The sequence below is a fragment of the Drosophila elegans genome, unplaced genomic scaffold (assembly GCF_018152505.1).
Source record: "Drosophila elegans isolate 14027-0461.03 unplaced genomic scaffold, ASM1815250v1 contig_397, whole genome shotgun sequence".
Classification (NCBI taxonomy): Eukaryota; Metazoa; Arthropoda; class Insecta; order Diptera; family Drosophilidae; genus Drosophila; species Drosophila elegans.
Window position 1 is genome coordinate 4,574,189 of NW_024545782.1, and position 18,764 is coordinate 4,592,952.

The 18,764-nt window shown below is 38.4% G+C and overlaps 3 protein-coding genes across 5 annotated transcripts in view; 2 read left to right on the plus strand and 1 right to left on the minus strand.

The window, feature by feature from the left end:
* LOC108135186 (zinc finger protein 808) overlaps positions 1-14,597 on the plus strand; it is a 39,854-nt gene extending 25,257 nt beyond the window's left edge. Inside the window, exons 3-5 of the mRNA XM_017255807.2 lie at positions 8,250-8,447; positions 13,159-13,497; positions 14,398-14,597. Coding sequence (XP_017111296.1) covers positions 8,250-8,447; positions 13,159-13,483 — 523 coding nt within the window. The 3' untranslated portion in view covers positions 13,484-13,497; positions 14,398-14,597. The remainder of the gene's footprint in view (positions 1-8,249; positions 8,448-13,158; positions 13,498-14,397) is intronic.
* A 68-nt stretch (positions 14,598-14,665) lies between these two features.
* LOC108135286 (activator of 90 kDa heat shock protein ATPase homolog 1) lies at positions 14,666-17,379 on the minus strand. 3 transcript variants are annotated; one of them, XM_017255970.2, is made up of 6 exons: positions 17,359-17,375; positions 17,216-17,284; positions 16,869-17,147; positions 16,171-16,798; positions 15,824-15,959; positions 14,666-15,121 (listed from the first exon to the last, which is right to left on the minus strand). In XM_017255970.2, the coding sequence occupies exons 3-6, from the start codon at positions 17,014-17,016 to the stop codon at positions 14,978-14,980; spliced, it is 1,056 nt and encodes a 351-aa protein (XP_017111459.1). In that variant the 5' UTR covers positions 17,017-17,147; positions 17,216-17,284; positions 17,359-17,375; the 3' UTR covers positions 14,666-14,977. The 3 variants fall into 3 exon arrangements, with proteins under 3 accessions (XP_017111459.1, XP_017111457.1, XP_017111460.1); XM_017255968.2 differs by having other exon boundaries at positions 17,216-17,379; XM_017255971.2 differs by lacking the exons at positions 17,216-17,284; positions 17,359-17,375 and having other exon boundaries at positions 16,869-17,036; positions 17,118-17,135.
* A 215-nt stretch (positions 17,380-17,594) lies between these two features.
* Positions 17,595-18,764, plus strand: part of LOC108135234 (cytohesin-1) — a 34,034-nt gene continuing 32,864 nt past the window's right edge. The window contains exons 1-2 of the mRNA XM_017255895.2: positions 17,595-17,846; positions 18,377-18,450. Of these exons, the coding sequence (XP_017111384.1) occupies positions 17,768-17,846; positions 18,377-18,450 (153 nt within the window). The 5' untranslated portion in view covers positions 17,595-17,767. The remainder of the gene's footprint in view (positions 17,847-18,376; positions 18,451-18,764) is intronic.

Sequence of the window (18,764 nt, forward strand, 5' to 3'; positions counted from 1 at the left end):
TCGGTTCTAATTCCGTACTCTTCCCATTGGGGACCACAAAAAACATTAATAGAATGGTTTCTTTAACTAGTTATTTGAATAACTATATTTGGGTTCAATGAGTACCCAATAATCTCCGCATGGCATCTAATTATACTGTCAATTCGGGAGACTCCATCTCTTTTAATCTTGTGAAAAAGATAGACATGTTAGCAATTAGTTTAGTTCTGATACAGAATTAAACTACACTTTGTAAGTTTCCGGTTCTAGGCATACGTTTAAATACACAGATTATTCAAACCAATATCCCCACTTGCTCAAATATTTTTCGCTCCAGTCATATTATCTCAAAGAAACCCATTAGCACTGGCAGATCTAAATCGCATCGTCCAATTCCGTTGCTCCTCATAACTACTCATAACTTGGAAAGTTTTTTCCACTTCGCGTTCGCCTCTGCCAACTAATTCCTTAAGCAAACATTAAGTTGAATTGCAATCGGGACCGAGATGGAAACGGGGACTGAGACTCGTCGCTGAAGGAGAGAATTTTCCACTTTTCAAGTGATTATTTGAAAAATTTATTAAAATGCTCATTTGAAGTTATTGTTGTGCCCGCTTGATGTAGATACTTTGCTTTTACGACTAACGAGACCAAGTGGCCAGCAAAGCTGCCGGAGAGTGGAGTACCACTATTCGAGCTCAGACAAACTTTCAGAGCGCCCAGTCCCAGTCCCAGGACGCCAGAGGAGGCGACGAGGACGAGGACGACGACATCGTCAGTCATGTCAACAGCGGAGCGCTACACACGCTTCCGGAATGCCAGACTCAAGCTAACTCAACTTTTACGGTCGCTTCTTTTAGCTGCCATCTCGTGCAGATGGAAGTGCTAGAGATGTGCAAATATTGCGACATTCGGATGTTATTGAGGCCACATGACTGACTTTATTTAATTACCCAGTGACGCTAAATGAGTTTTCTATCACAAAGTATGATTTTAGGCCGTTATGTTTAAGTAAGGTGTTTTTTATGAAAGTTGGTATTAAGCTTGCAGATTCTAGTAATGCATAAGCTGCGGCAACTTCAATGTTGATAAAGAATATATTTATTCCATCAATATCTATTAACAGAAATAATAATCAAATCCAATAGCTAACGCCAGAAGGCACTACATTCTTTTTTTTGTTCGCCGTGTCGATAGAATCACAAGAGCCACCATAATAGTCCTGGCAGTCGGATATACATAGCATTCCTTCTTTTGCTTTAATAGTTACTTGTTAATTTTATTGGTCATATTGATCATTCAATAAAATTTAAACTAAAATAAAACCTTTATTAAATAATTCTTATGAGATTGATAAAAATCCTAAGCTTAATAGCAGTCTACATAAAAGTGGAGCTAATAGAAATTTGGTTTTTTGGGTTTAGTTACCCAAAAAAAGCATAAACTTTTATTTTTTATTTTTTCTTTATTCTTTATGATTTAAACATTAATAAGTTTAATCTCTTGCTAATCTCAAAATTATTGTTGGATAGGATATTTCTGAAGCACAATGGTTTTAATTAGCTTTTATTACACTTGCACTAAGTAACTATTTTAGGACAGCTTTGCCGTTTTTATAAAACACAAAAAGAGGTTCAACACCATAAAGTGATTCCATTTTAGATGTAGGTACAAATCACATTAGTTAATTTGATAACATTGCGTAACTAAGTAAAAATACGGGGCAACTGTTTCGGTTTTTACTTGTGCGTGTCACGTGGCCATCGCCTGCTGATATCCTTTGCAGATACTTTCGCCAGCGCTGAGGACGAGCTAGGATGAGTCCTCCTCCTACAGGAGGAGCCGGCTGAAGTTTGAGGCATCCGCTGACGACGTCGTCGCCATCGCAGCGTCGGGCAATTCACTTTTATTGAAATGGCGTGCAATGTTCTGTTGGCTGCCTCTGTGAGTCGGATTCGGATTTGGATTCGGTTTCATCTCCTGTCTCTCGCCATCTTGCTCTCGCCACTGGGTTTTCCAATCCGTCTACATTTTCCCGCTGCCCCCTTGCGTCTGCGAGCGCTGTTGTTTTTCTTGCCCTGGCTGGTCCGTTCGCCTTTTTCCTTTCCTTTCGGTTTATTTTATTCTGTATTTTAAGTCATTCCTATGGTGCATCATTCGTTTGCCGGCAGTTGATTCTGTTGATGGCACAAAGTGCAGTGCAATTCATTTTAATGGTCGCCGTCGTCCTCCAGTGATCTCGACGCCCCCCATCCTTGTCCTCCCCCGAGTTCCATCACTTGAGAGTCAATTTCACAAACTTGATTTTCCATTTCCAATGACGCCGGCCCGCTCTATCGGACGATTTAGGGATTCTGCTGCCACATTGCATTCATTCATTTTTATGAATCTGCGAAATTGAGTCGGACATTGTTCGGTTTGCGGTCGGCTGGCACTGGAACGTGTTGTTCGAATCCTCGGTCTTATAGCTCAGTCCCAATCACCCATCTCACTGCGGATTTTGGCTTGTTGTTGATGGCCATTGGCAAGTGTTTTGAGCTGGCTCTTTGTGTAGCTGGCGGATTGGTTTGTTATTTGGCAGAACTGGTTGTCTCACCGCATCTCATGAGCGTCAAATCGGAATAAATAATTTCTCATGAGATTGTAGGTCTTGGAGGCAAATTATGTGTGATAAGTACAAAAACATCATTTAATTGAAGCTTCCATGTTGGGTGAAGTTTTGAGTTTTTCATACTCCTGTCAACTAATAAAGTATATGATTACGTTACCAACAGTTTTAAGCTGAATTTACAATTTACCTATATACCTACAAATAATGGCTAAAACAATTGTATAGCCTAAAGTCTTCTTTACTTAATTTTTTTTTTTGTGACAAAATTTGGCATATAATTAAATTAACAGTTGTTTGTGTTTTTTGCCAATGTATTGTTATTATTGTATTACGATGGTTAATTCGGCGTTGTTTCTTTACGTTGAAAAAAAAAAAACAATTTTGTGCGGATTTTTTCCTAGCCCGACAGTGTCGTCAATTTTATACTAATATCGCACATTAAATTAACTACTTAAAGAAGATTTCCTGAATAAGCAAGATCACGTGCACAAAAAAACTGACACTTAGGTACCATGAAACTACCGCCTTCATATTCATGAATGTCGCATTCAAATCCCATTGCCCGTGCCATAAAGCTAATCCAAATAGACGGGCCGAGTTGAACATTAAAAACTTCAAGTTAAGACCCAACCATGCATTAATAACAACGGCAAAGCCAAACAAAGTCAAGAAAGTACACACACGTATCGCTAAAAGGGGTTAAAAGGGGGTTGGGGGTGTACTGTTAGACAAGTGCAAGGGTGCCATTTAACGGTAATTTCCTGCAACGATTTTTGTTTCGCTCAAGTTTACCAGATAAGCGCCAAGGAATCGTCCAAATGAGAGAATAGAAAGGAAGGTATCCCTGACACTTCCCTAATTACACATGGTATATAAATGTTGCCACGCCCACACCTAGTCGACGTGATGGGCGGAGAGCGGGTGTGGTGCAACAACTAATTTCACATGCAGCACAGGCCAAGGCATCAAAATCCGGCTAATGTCGCGCCGGCGGAGGAACAACTCTCAGCTCCAGTGGGCCAGGATAAGAGGCAAGTCAAGACAAGACTTACGTACCAATTACATGAGCACAGAAATGGGAGGTGGACCAAGTGTTGCGGTGGGTGGGAGTTAGACAGTGATGCCATCGAAATATTTTAGTTGACAAATTGTAAAAAAAATAATACCTCTCTTACCTCAATTTATATAAAAAGATTTATTTATATTCAACAAGTATCAAATATTAAATAAATATAAATATATTAATGAATGGGTGCTTGGAATAACTGACAGTCCAATAATGGCGACCGTGCTTTATAACTTTTAAAATTAAAAAGCAAATGATTTTAAACAATAACAACAAATTAAATTAATTTCACAATTTTGACCATAAAATGGGAAGAAAATTAAAAAGGAAAATAAATTAAAGATAAGTTATAGTAATAAAAACAATTTTTGTATTTATACTTGTGGTACCCCGAAGTACACTTGCTCAGACTTCAGACAATGATTATCCTACTCATTAATAGGTTTCACAATCTATTGTCAATCGTTTGAAAATAGACAAATTATTTTTTTCTATTTTCGGTTAGTTGGCTAAAAGAGATATTTGTGACATTCCAGATAGCATTTGTGCGAATGAAGCAATGGTATAAAGCAGGGACTAATTTACGTTTGCGACCCAGATACAGAGTATATATATTCTTGATCAAATATGGAAAATGGGATTTAGATTTAAAATGCTGACTCTTGAACAGCCAACGAAGCGTAGGTTTATTTCGTACATTTTTTAATTAAAACCGACTACTCATGTTTCATAACTTATTCGAATTGGGTTAGTTTTGGGGGAAACGGCCACATGGGCAACACTGGTGTGTGCCCACATCCTGGTGACTGACACCGGAAGCCGTCTGCAAGGGGGTTGACTTGACTAACGCCCCGCGGCACAGAAGTTTGCGCCCAAAAGACAAGACAAGACAAGAAAGACGCTGTCATAAATATTTATGCGAGTTTGGGGAACAACAATGCGAGCGCACCAGGGCAAACATTCAGCTGCTCCAAACTACACATGCGATTGTCTAAGACAGCCACAGACAGGAGTCATTCTTGGGAGCTGGGTCGGCACCGCCCACCGCCCACCGTCAGCGTCATCATCCGCAACCCCACATGCAACCTGCATCCTCGTGCAGCTGACAATGAGCAGCAGGATACATTTTGCACCTGCCACAGCCGCGACATGTTTGCTCATCGTTTTGGGCGGCAAAAGAGGGGAGGAGCATCCGTTGAGGGTACGCGCATCCCTCTAATGGATGGCGTGCAAAAGTTGACACAACACCAGGACAGAGCCAACAGCTTCGGCTTCGGCTTCGTCCTGGCCTGCAGCTGCTGCACTCCGCACTCTGCTGCTCCTTTCGCAGGGGGTGTTGATGACAGTTCAACCCTTTCCCATCCCACAGCGTTGAAAAGGGCAAAGTTTTCATCGCAAGGCGTTTTCGTCAACTAATCGGCAACGAAGCTGATGCCAGGAGACGCCAGGATATGCCATCCTATCCCAACATCCCCGCTCTGAAGGGCTCCATAAGAATTCTGTGCGCGTTTCACTTTTCAATAGCTTTTGGAAATTAAGCTACGATATTGGTTAACTTCTGGGATTTAATGTAGGAATTATTCTAGAGGACGAAAGTATTATAAATTATTATATTATTTTATAATTTTATATATCTTAGTTTTCTGTAATACACAATGTTTAACTTTCTTGCCTAGGACTGCAAAATCAGCTAGTAAAATGACACAGCAATTTTATTAAAACCTGAAAAAATCAAATATACAGTTAGGAATTTCCAAAAATCAATTTTTTTATTTTATGTTCTTAATGTAAATATATTTAAGAATGCGCACAGAAAAATTTTATATCGTTCCGGGAAATAATTTCGAAGTTACACATAAATTTTAAAAGGCGTTTCAAAAGGCTTGAAAGTTCAGGTGTAAACTTTAAACGAGTTATTCTCAAAATAGGGTTTTCAAAGTCAGTGACCAAAATTACTCAAAACGACTAAACTGATTAGTCTCAAATTGTAACTCGAGCTTCTCAAATGTTTTTTTAGTAAATAATCAAAAATTTTATTCCTATAACATTTTTTTCTAAGCAATTTAAAACAGATAAACCGCGTTTCTATCAATAATTTTTTTTTGCCTATTCCTTTGATTTATTAATAGATTGGACTTTGTCGAATTCTGTTTGATTTTTTAATTTAAGAGGATCCAATTATAGTGGTCCCCCGCAAACGCCTTTTTTTCAAAACTTAGTCTTAAAACACAGTCAAAATAAAACATAATATTTGTGCGAAATATTAGATAAATAAATTTAGTAGTTTTCTCAGAAAAATTTCAAAAATTCGCTTTTTCTGGGTCCTCTAACTGTATATAACTGTTTTTTTTACAAAGATATGACCAAAATTATATTACGCTCCGCAAGAGTATAATAATTGATGCCTCATGAGAAGATATTCTTCTTCTATTCTTGAAAAAAGTTTCGAGAAAGATACTTTTTTTTCTATGATAACATGTTAGCAACCTAGTTTTTTACAGAATGTCTGAGATTTCAAATACCTTGCATACATATGTATGTTAAAAATAAATTTTTTCGTGGACTATAACCTGGATCAAATTAGCCCAGCACAGCTGGAATTCAATTTAGGAAGTAATGTTGCCTGGTCTGGGCCCATGAACATATTTACTTTTTCCCGGGAGAAGAGACAAACTTATTAGCAAGACAGACGGTTATAGCTGGGGGAACTCAAGAACTTACCGGAGAAGACGAAGTCTGGGAAATGCATTTGAGGAAATAAAAGTTAATGTTGGAGGTGAAAATACAACTGGAAGCTATGAAAACGAACCAAGCGAGAGATAATTTTGTTGTTCACTGTATTTTTGTTGTGGCTGTTGTTGCATCTAATTCGCTTTGCTTTCTTTCAGCATTATGTTGGTGTTCCTGTTGTCCCGATTCCGTTGTTGTTGCTCCCATTATCCTGGGCAGCAGGAGCAACAGAAACAAGAACAATTTACGGCAAACTCCTGCAGGTAAAATGGCATCCTTTTGTCAAGTCCTGCAATACCTTCAAGGAGTAGCTGCCTCCCAAACACCCTCTCCATTTATCCCTCCCCCATTTCCGCCACAGTTTTCCCAGCCTTTCCCTTCTCGTCATCCTGTTTTGTCGCTGTCGTTGTCATTGTCGTTGCTATTCAAACTCCATACAAAGTGACATTTCACATATCAACGACGCCTCCTTCTGTTAATCCCTCGTCCTCGCTCTCCGTCCACTTGCCGGCATCGCGATGGCATCATTAGAAATGCATGACAATGTTGTCTTACCCCCATTCACCCGACTGGCCACGCCCCAAAGTCCTTAATAGCACCCCCACTCTAAATCCGTTGTTCGGTGTTTGTCTCGGAACAGGAATTTAGATTTAAGATTGAAACTTTTTTAATGTCCCGCATTATTAAGATGAATTTTGTTTTCCCTGAATTCCAAATAATCTAAGCAAAATGCTAATGGATGTACAAAAGATGGTTAATTTTAAGAAATACAGAAATACAGAAAGGACGGTACGAACACGAAATTCGAACTCGAACTCCAGTTTTATAGTCTTTCAAATAAGTTTAATCATACACCAAGGGAAAAATCATGCTAAGTTCACATATTTTCACTTTGAATTAAATATTTTCGGTGCTGATTTAGCCCTAAGAGACATAGTAGAAGTCAATTATTAGGTTTTTTATGTGTATTCGGTCAATAACTATCGACTCATACAAAATCTTCCAAATCTTTTAGAAGTTATCAGCACAACTGTAGATTTTCGAAATATAGTAATGGCTAAATATTTTAGAGTTACGGTTTAAATTTCATTAAAAACTTTTCTAGTTTCCAATTAATATTAAAAATTCTTTTTGATTTATTATTAATTTCACAGTTTAAAAATACGTTTTAAATTTTATTACAATCGGAAAACGATATAGCTGTCATAGAAACTATCGAATTATTAAGCTGCAAGTCATCATAATTTTAATGATTTCAAGAATATTTAATTTTTGCAATAGCTGCACAGGTATATGAACTTCGGCACGCCGAAGTTTGCTTCCTCTCTTGTTTTAAATCAAACAGTATGGTTGAAGAAATCAACGAGCCTCCAAATAAAATTTATCGACTAAATTAAAGGCACTTCAATTGACAACTTATTCTTTTCTGGCACATTTAAACCCCAACGTGGCTCCATTACCAAGAATTTCCGGGAAACAGCCTAAAAGCGAAGGCAACTCTCAGCTGTTTTGATTAATTAGCATCCGTAATTGATGTACAGAAAAGTTTTGCTTACGAGAATTTGCATTTGCATTTTGCGGGCCGCTTTGACTGAGCTGCGGCTGGACAAACGTGGACATGACCTGGAACTGGTCTGCTTGAATTTAGGATTTGGATTTGGATGTGAACGTGAACGTGCCTCGTCTCTTTGCCGTCCATGAAACGTGACTTTGGTGCGAATTACTTTTGCGTTGATTTAATGTAATTAAAAAATTTCCCAATTCAAACAAAAGGCGAGGGGAGAATCTGAAAGTGTGACAGACTTTGGGCCCTGGTCTATACCGAGATGCTTTAGTTTCATTATTCCCTTCAAACTTTTCCAGGTACTCCCTAAAACTGCACGAGCTCAGTCACACGAAGTCACTGGAGCGACGTTATCACTGCCATTTTGCGGACTGTTCATATGCAGGTCTGACCCCGGAAAGTCTCAAAACTCACCTGGTATCCCACGCCCAGGGCACCCACAAGTGTAAGCGGGACAGCTGCAACTATGTGGGAAAGAGTGAGCTGCACCTGAAGAGGTAAGTCAACAAAAAAAGCTGTGCTTTAAAAGAAACATAAATTTTAAATAGTTTTAAAACGTGGACTGCAAATATTTTAGCCATATAAAAGTTAGAAGTATTATATCAAAAATATATACATACATAGAAATATTTTTTGTTTCAGTTTAAATATCCAAAAACCGCATACACCCTTTTTACGTTTTTTAAGTTATTAAACAAAAAGTTTATTATAAGGAACAACAGTTTTACCTGCATTTTACAGGGTATTATAATTTAAGTCAACAGTTTACAACGTAGTGAAGAAGACAGTTTCGACCCTTTAATTTATTTTTGATTAGCATCACAGGACCAGTTGATACAACCATGTCCATCTACACGTCCGTTTCTACGCAAACTAGCCTCTCAGTTTTAATGTAATCTGGATTAAACTAAATCCTTTCTTTCTATGCGGCTAGTAATGAAGTCGGATCAGAACTACATCATATAGCTGGTGAAAAAAGAATCGAAAACAAAAATGAAAAAGCAATGAACTTATTGTTATAGTCATTTTTTTATGTTTTCAAAAACTCTAATTTAACTTTATGAAAATTTGATTTTTTTTATAGAAAGATCTGAAATTAAATAGGTAAGTCGACAACCATCTTTGCACCCAACTCAAAGAATATAATTTTTAAGATTTTAAACCTTCCATACGCTGTTGGCTTAGCTAGCTAGCTAAACTGCATATATATAATACATAAATCAAAAACGTTCAATTTTTTTATATAATAGTCTCTATATATACTTTTTTACTTCAACCTTTATCACTGTTTAAGGAAACTAAGAGTTGGTACGCTTACTTCATAATTTTTGAATTTTTGTCAAATTTTTTGAAACTTTGAGGAATTGATCCTCAGCTTTAACTATTTTTCATAAACTTATTTTGATTTTTTATCCTGGCAACAAGTTACTTAACGTTTTATTGTTCGCCCTGAATTATCCATACTAAACGCATTCGACGACGGCGAGGTCTCTCAGGTGCCTGACAATTTTTTCGGTCTATTACTAATCTAGAAAATGCTAATCAGGACTTACAAAGAAAGAAAACAAACGGAAAAAAGACGGGGAAAAGACAATTGCAGGTAACAAAATAAACGAGCGACATTTTCTCCACGAATTTGAATTTCTTGCAAGAAAAAAAGAAATGGAGGATACAAAAAAAAAGGCAACAAGAGCAAAAATGTCATCCATAATTGCAGACTTTGAACGGCAATTGCATAAATTGATGAAAACAACAAGAAGCGGGGAACCACTGCGGCCGGGCAACGGGGGATGTAGAGTTAAGTTGGAGGAGGACAGTCGCCAGAGTCGCCGCTCGATCCCCACAAAATCGTGACTTATCGATCGCCTTTGATATGCGCATTGAATTCTTGTAATATTTCTACGGCTCCCCTCCGACTCCCTGCACCGCCTGCCCCGACTCCGGGGATCCCGACGATCAGTTCAGGGCCAAATTGCCGGCAATATGGTAGTGCCACTGTTGGCCAGCCACTGTGCAGCTGTCCGCCCCAAGAGATCACCGCGAAAGGAGAAAAGGAGGAAACAAAACGAAAAAGAGTTGCGGACCTGGTTGTAAGTGGCAGAGGACGTGGACGTGAACCTGGAAGTGGACGTGGACATGGAGGATCGTCGTCGTCGTCGTCGTCGATTTCTCGATCGCTTTGATGGGGACGACATTTGGCTTCTTTTGTACTCCGCCGTTGGTTGGTTGGATTGTGAGTTGCTGATTTGAATGTCGGAGAAGTGGGATGGACAATGGTGTATACCTCAGATCACCTTAACCTTTGGCTCTGGGTCTTTTGTTTTCTTGGGAGGAGTAAGGTTATTTATAGAGTGTAACTAAAAAAAAAATAAAAATTAAACAAAATCAAAAAGCCAGAAATTAAACATTCATAAATTTAATAAAAGAAATCTAGTTTCAAGAAACTTTTCGCAAAGTTTTGCAGAGAAATAAATGTTTTCTTAATTAGCCTTTCAATAAATAAAACGTTTTTTAATGAATGTTTCATAAATTTTTATAAATAAAAGAAGAAAAAAAATGGAGAATCAAAATAGCAGGCTTTTAACGACAATTATTAAAATAAGTGTAAGATTCTGTCATTTTTAAAAAATTCAAAAATAAATTCTACAAAATATAATAAATGACGCAGAATGATATTGCCTATCTGAAAGGGTAAACATCAGGCTCTCCTATATCTAAGGAAACTATTTTGAATGCTGGAGAGGTGTAATAGTTTGGGACAAAAATATGATTTTACGCCTTGATTATGTTGTTCTAGTGAACATGGCCATAAATGCAAAAGATTGGATCTCGATTACAATAATTGATGAATTAAGTTTTATATTAAGTCTTCACGAAACTCTGTGCTACCCACATTTTTAAAGGTTCTCTGAACATAACTATTTTCGGTTGTATTAAAGTAATATTTTACAGAAAACTAAATAATTGTGTACCTTAAATGAAAATCCTCGCTAATTTTCAAGATCTTAAATAAATAAACTCACACAGCGAACGAAATGGAAAACAAAAGCCATCGCCTCATTAAAAATACGCAGTTGACCTCAACCGAAAATCAGGGCATGCATAAATCTTGCCCAGAAATCCAGGCTCTGAGACAGAGAACTGTTGTGACGCGCTTAACTCACATCCGAGATCTTCAATTAGCTATCAAAAGGCAGCGCTGCTGATCCAGGAATTTCAAAGCGCAGCCAAAAAGGCGTTCGGTTGGCAGACGCGGCCTCGATTTGCGAACCGCGATTCGCGAGCTTGTCGGCATTCGACACACAGAGATATAGAGGGGCCGGGGTCCCGGGCGGAATGGGGGTGGAAAGCCTCCTACAACTGGCGGGACGATCTTGAAGCTCCATTACTTGCCGCTAATTAAGCCTACCGAGTCGCGCATGAGCCGCGTCCGTCTGTTTCGCCCGGCTTTTGGGCTTTCGGGCTTTTGGGCTTCAGTCTTCAGTTTATTCAGTCGAAGCTTGAGATTTCACACAGATTCCGATTCCGGCGGCCCGAGCCCACAAAAAAACATTGGCAATTAATTGTGAGTCTTCGGTTTGGACAGTAGCTGATAAGTGGAGTGGACAACATACACACACAGAGGCGAGGGACTCCTTCAGTAGACTTTTGGGGGAACAGCTCCAAGAGCATTGGGCATAATTGAAGGCGCGTAACTGAAATCGTGTGAGTGAGGTGATCTCCTCCTTCCTGGTGTTGCATATCGGTCTTCGAGGAGAATCATTACATTGCAAACTAAGCACCCATTTTTTATAAATAAAAAAAATGTTAATGAAAGTCCCAAGCTTTCTCTCTTGCCTGAGGGGTTATATACAGTTAAATGCTGATAAAATTGAATATTTCCGAATATTTTCTGAGAAAACTTTGAAATTTATTAATATAAAAATTTGTTCACATATAAAGGTATCTTTTAACTGTATTTTAAAACTTAGTATCAGTAAAGAAGCTACAACTTCCTTCTAAAAAGGAAGTTTTGCGGTGACCACTTTATCTCTGAACTGAATTATTCGAACGCAATGTTAAATCTAGTAATTAAGCGAAGGAATAAGCAAAAGAAAGTTTTTTGACAATAATTGTTGATTTTTTGAGTAACATTTCAGTTCTAAATTGTTTATGAAAAAAATATCAGTAAGAAAAAATGTTCAATTAAATCCTAAAAAATGTATTTAAGAATCTCGTGTTAAATTTTGATACTAATCGACTTAGACGTTTTCAAAAAATGTTGGTCACCGACTTTGAAAAAAACATTTTGAGAAAAACCCGTACTTGTACTTTTAAGCACTCTGAATTGCCTATTAAAATTTGAGTGTAACTTTGAAAACATTTACCGGAACGATACGAAAATTTTCTGGGTTTATTCATGATGTTCATGAAAAAAATCTATATTTTAAAATTTCTCACTGTATATAACCTCTTAAACAAAAAAATGTTTTTAAAAGAAATGTTTATAGTTAAATTAATAAAATTTGTATTACATTTTAAAACTAATAAGAACGTGAATGCGGTGCAATGTAACCCGGTTTCACTTTGGGGTGTTTCTAGTGAAATAAATCCTATTTTAATTATTTAAAATGTCCTGCATTAGTGCTGATGATAAAAATTGTTTTGCTGATCAAGAAAATTTTTTTTATATGGTCGGAAATGTCTCCTTCACTCTGTTTTTATGACTTATTTAAAATATTTATTTGCTATAGAAATGGTAATCTTAAAATGTTTAATATAATATATATATATGTATGTTTAATTTATATATATAATAATAATATAATATAATATAATAATACTTACCTTAATTTAACAGTCCTGGACCTTTAAATTTCCTCTCAGAAGTAGCTCACTAGTTAGTCGTGCAGACCGGACGGTTCGATTACCCAATATTGGTTTCCCGCTCCATACCCAAAAACTGATCGCCATCTAAGCCAAGTCCGGATTGGCTGAGCCTGCCTTTTCTCCTTCTCCTGGTGCTGCTTCTCCCGCTGGCCGAAAGGCAATTGGCAATTGCCAACTTACTCGTATTTTGATTTCGAGCGTGCGATTCGAATGCGAAATTAGCAATTAGTTCTGACTGCGGTGGCGGGACAAGCCGCCACTGGAATTTACCGCCTAATCAAGCGTTGAGATTTTAAATATGGCTTCGCTCAAGCTTCCTCCTTCCTCCTTCCTCCGCAGGCACATGAAGTCGGCACATCCTGGGGAGGAGAGCGGCGCGGAGTGGTTCGCCTGCGACCAGTGCGAGTTCAGGGCCCGCATCAAGGGCCATCTTCGCCGGCACTCGCTGCGGCACTCGGGCCAGAAGCCCCATCAGTGCCCCCACTGCGATTTCCAGTGCAGCACCATCGACAACCTGCGCAAGCACATCATCAAGACGGGCAAGCATCCCGGCAAGTTCATCTACGAGTGCGGAAAGTGCTCCGATCAAACAGCCATCGAGATCTTCAAGAGCAACAGTTTCAAGGAGTACCAAAAGCACATGAAAACTCACAAAGCAGACTGAGGGAGAAACTAAAGGTAAACCTTATGAAATAAATGTAAATTTTAAAATTACGGCTTAAAGAGTAGCGGATGGTATGAGGGATGCATAAATAAATCACTTACTTGCTCCTTCACAATCTAACACTAATCTATGAATCCATCCATCAACTAGACGATCGACTCAAAAACAAGTTTAGTTTATCTATTTATCTACTCATAGTAATAAATGCTAGTAAACCATTACTATATTATTGTATTGTATATTATGATATTATATTGTAAAACAGCAAAATTAAACTTTTATTTATTTTTTTCGACTTTTCCTTTGAAACCTTTATGATAATGTTCCCATGGAAACAATCGAAAAAATAATAAACGATACATTTTTTTTTTCGGTTATGTTAGGGCATAGACCTTAAAAAAAGCTGCCTGAAACCAATTTTTAGTTCTACATAACATAATTACATAAACATAATTACGGAATTATAGACAAAATTAGGTTTTCACGTTCTATCAATTTTTTATGACAATAATTATTTTACCAAAAAATATTATTTTTTAATTTGACAATCGTTACTTGACAATTTTAAAGCAGAAAACTAAATGAATTAAAATAAAGAATTTTTTTCGGAAAATAAATAATATTCGTTACAAAATCTTATAACATACGTTTTTGAAGTTGAAGATGCGATCGTCACGTTCATTTTACATCGCCAAAAGGTTTTTTTGTTTGATTAAATAAACCACAAGTACCAGAGCTGATGGTATATTGCTGTAGTGGGAAACTAAGCTTATAAAGCATTATTTATCATAGTTACCTATATGCTTTGTTTTTTTTTTGGAACAAACCTTATGTGTGCCTGTACTATGTTTGAAAAGAGTAAATGTATTTGTTAATAATTTTTCACCCACATAAAATACTTTCTTTAATTTTAGTTGGTAAAAACGATAACTTATACTGGATTGGAAGATGGCTTTTAGCCCAACGAATGCTGATTTTTACCCATTGGCCCAACACCGTTGGCTAGCTTACGAATACAAATCATGAAAATATATGGCCAAACATAAAATAAAAAAAACACGAATTTACTGTTATACTTGTAAGCACTTCACTTATTTTTGTCGATACAATTTTTAAGATTTAAAGCCATTATTTGTAATAAATTTATTATTAATTTACAATCCAAAAATACATAAAAAAAACTTTTTCTAGTTTTTCGTTTATTTATCTCAGCAGTTCAATGTGTAAATCAATGCCGGAAGCGTGAATTTTATATGTTTTTGTGTATGTAATGTGGTTTTACTGTAGCTGTTTTAAACTAGCCGTTGACCCTTCAGTCCAATCGGTGTAGAACATTACAGAAGATGTTTAAAAGATCCTTCATAATTAACAGAAATTACAGCTAGGGATGGAAATGAAGTTCTCGAAGGTAGAACACAAACGGAAATCGGCTAATAATCCACTCGCCACCAAATCCCCATTCAATCCAGTGCTTTTCGCACCAGAAGCGTCCTCTTATAAGGCGTCGGATATCGAGGTACCGAACCCGAAAGTCTGCTTGATGCTGTGCCAGTAGTACCGGTACCAGTTAGTCTTCATCGCATCGTATTCGGAGGCGGGAATCCCGGTCTGCTTAAGCGACATCATTGTGCTGGACGACTACAAGGACAAAGCGGGTATTAGTGTACTGCTTACTTTTGAAACTAACTTTACTTCTTGGCTAAAACACATCATCGAATTCAGAAAATGCTGATCGAAACTAACTATAGCACTATTGTGTAAGTACTGGCGTAGCTCGTGTTTGAATATAGCAAGGACAACATTTTTATTTATTTTGACAATGTCTTTTAGCTTAAGACAACTAGGTACCTTAGAACTCTCTATAACTTCATTAATATGATTACAATCACGGGCTTAACTTAGCATTATCTGCGAAAAACATCAAAAACACTCGGGATTTCGAAAATAGAATGAAAAAAAAAAAAAAATTTACCAGAATCAAACGCCTTACAAGAATCTTTGCAAACTAACAACAAAATAGGGAAATCCAAACTAAGAAGCCAAACGCAATTAGAAATTTGCAAAAGTGCACATAAATTAATAAAGTTCGTAGGCCTTAGATCCAATAATTTTTGTTAATGTTATAACGGGTTTGAATACTTGACTTTGTATTTTTTTAAATCCTTAAAATTTTGATCTGTACGTTCTCGTATAAAAGAGGTAGTCATTCCTAATTGTAAACCGATTAAATTTGTACTTATTTGTGTTCGGCATCCTATTTTTATATTTTAAGCAGTTCGAGCAAAGCAGAACAATCCATGTGGGTTTTAGCCAGTAGATTGAATACTTTCAAAAACTTACAGTTTCCTCCAGCTCTATTACAACATTCGAGTAGTGACCAGATGACCAATTTTTCAGACGCCAGCTCTGCTGGATCTTTTTCTCAGGCACGAGCTCCTCGAACTTTCCCAGCACATTGCCTCCATAAAGGATGAATCTGAAATGTGGTAACAGTCAATCGATTAAACAAGAGTATAATAAAGTTTCGAGAATAAAATAAAGTCAAGTCATATTTTCCACTAAAACTTTGATTGCTTAAGACAAATTTACCATGGCTTTAGATATTTGAGCTCTAGATCTGAAATCTATTTAAAAATCCATGGTTTACTGGAAAACAGGGCTCTAAATTCTAGACTAAGGAAACTCACTCTCCGCCGCGCACGGCATCGACTTTGGCGGGGGCCCGCGTGAAAGCGGTAACCATCTCCGGCTTTGTGAGAGCGTTGTACAGATCGTTGGCGCTGCAGTGGAACTCCTCGGTCATGGAGAGGGTCCGCACGTCCAGCTTGCAGCCGACGCCCGAGTTGTTGGCCTTGGGCGCCGCCACCGAGGTGTTCGAAGCGGCCTTCTGGGCGACATTCCGGGCGTTGTTGGCATTCGCCACCGGGATACCCGCCGCAGCATCTTCGCCCTTCTTTGGTAGGATCAAGTTCTTGGAGTACTCCTCCTTCAGCTCGCGGATGTAGGCGCCCAGCTGCAGGCGCACACGGTCGCGGCCCACGTTGTACATGAACTGCTTGAGAGTCTCCGACTCGTCGTTGGACTCGTCGATGGTCACCGTGATCTCCACGTCCGCAAGGTCGTTCTCCTCGGAGAGATTGGGTATGGTCAGTTTGCCCTTGTGGCTCAGGTTGCTGTTCTTGAGCAGCTTGCCGGACCACTTGAGCACCAGCTCCCACTCGTAGAAGAAGATGAGCTTGCCCTTCCGATTGTTGACGGTTGCCTCGCCGCTGCACTTGTCCACGGAGTCCACGGCGCACTCGATGTCGCTGTGGCCTGCGTTTTGGGGATTACTTTTAGGTTAGAATGGCTAGCCTGGCGACACCGATGTCTCGTGGGTACTTGCCTATTTTGAAATCCTGGAACAGTTGTTGCAGGCGGTCCTTGGACCAGGGCGTGGCGTTCTTTTCCGTCCAGTGCCAGTTGTTCACGTTGGTGGCGTCGGGGCGCTCTTCCACAATCCAGCGCGGATCTCCTTCTCCCCACTTGGCCATCGCTAAATCGGGATAACTGGCTGTGTTTGTATGAAATGCAGGGTGAGGTGGGTGCGATCCTGGTCCGGCAGCACTTGCTTTAACTAATTCCGTCGACTCACGTTGGCGTCCAAGTGGAATTTTCTAGAATTCTGCGGTTCAAAATAGGGATGTAAAAATTATCGATGCCAGTGCACACATATGCTGGCAGCGTTACCACCTCGTGATTATTTGAACACCCGTTGAGGTTACAAAATTGTGTGTAGTTTTATCGCTTTCCGACAGTTTTCTGAAAGAAATTCTGGTCAAGAACTTTTGACTAAGTTGCTCAGTACTCAGTTATTGAGTTTCTTTTACTTATACAATTTTTGGTATATAATATTTGTACAACTAAAACATCTGTTCGCAGCGATGCCACCCAATGACAGTTTACAATAAATTATTATCTGACTCTTAGTAAAAATGCTTTGAAAAAGTTGCCACCCTGGTAACTTTGTATCGGTTAGCTTCTGTCAGCTTGCACACAGTGCGTGGTATTTTTTTTGGTATTTCAGCGATAGCCGATAGTTGGTATTGCATCGGTATTTCTCACATCCCTAGTGGAGAGCTGAAAGAAAATGGCGATAGAATTTTTTGGTGTTGATTTGTTTATTATTCGCTCACCATAAATTGTTCAATGAAAAGCGCCCGAAATTAGCCAACTGCTGGCGAATAATGTACAACTAGAGTGTGTGCCGTGTCCGCGAGTGTGTGTGTGTTAAGTGGCGCCACGATGATCAGCGCGATGGACAATTTCGACAACAGATCATACGGAGCCATTTCAAAGGGGCGCAGTGAATTCTCGATGCCAGGTAAACATCAGCATCGCATTGGCCAAGAATCGCAATTATCCCCATTAAGTGTATAAAGTCTATATACATTATATACTTAAATGGGCGAGTCCCAAACAAAAAGTCAAAAGAAGCAACAAGCACATATGTGTGTTTGTGCATAGGTGTGCAGTGCGTATGTGCCTATGTGTGTGTGTGTGTGTTCTCATTTGCTGGCCTTCAATCGAATATAATCCGTAGACGAAATTAACGCTAATAAGTCAATTTGCACAATTAGCCACCCATTGTGCATTAGCCAGCAAAAGACGAAGAAGCGCTAAGAAACCAAAAAATTGTTTATTGATTAGGCAAAGCTTCTGGCTACGTCACAGTCAGCTGCCGTCTCGTTCTTGCGCATGCAGTTTGTGTGTGTGTGTGTGTGTGGGTGTGTTTACATGCGTGTGCTTGGAATGCTGTTGTCGTTGTTACTGTTGTTGCTGCGTTCCAATTAACCAAATATAAATTGACAAGGAATTAGTTCAATTATTTTTGTTACGTTTTTCCTCTTGCAGAACTAACGCCGGAGCAGCAAAAACTGCTGATTGAGCTGCGCCGCAAGAAGCAGGAACTTTTACTCGAAATACAGGTGAGTGACCAGCGAACAGTGATGCGTGAAAATACAGATAGAAATACAGTCAGACTCCGAAATCTCAAACTACCGATGGCATTAAAAATTTTAATTTAAGCAGTCATAAAGTTATGGATATAAATAATTAATTAGAATTAAAAATGATATTTCATTAAAAAATGGCATCGGCTTCACTAAAATTATGATTTTTTAAATATGACTAGAACATATTGATTCGGTCGATTGAGAAGGAGAGCTATGTAACGGTTCAAACCAAAACAAATTGTTTAGTCTTTAATTTTAAAAAAATATATTAATTTTCTTCTTAGCTC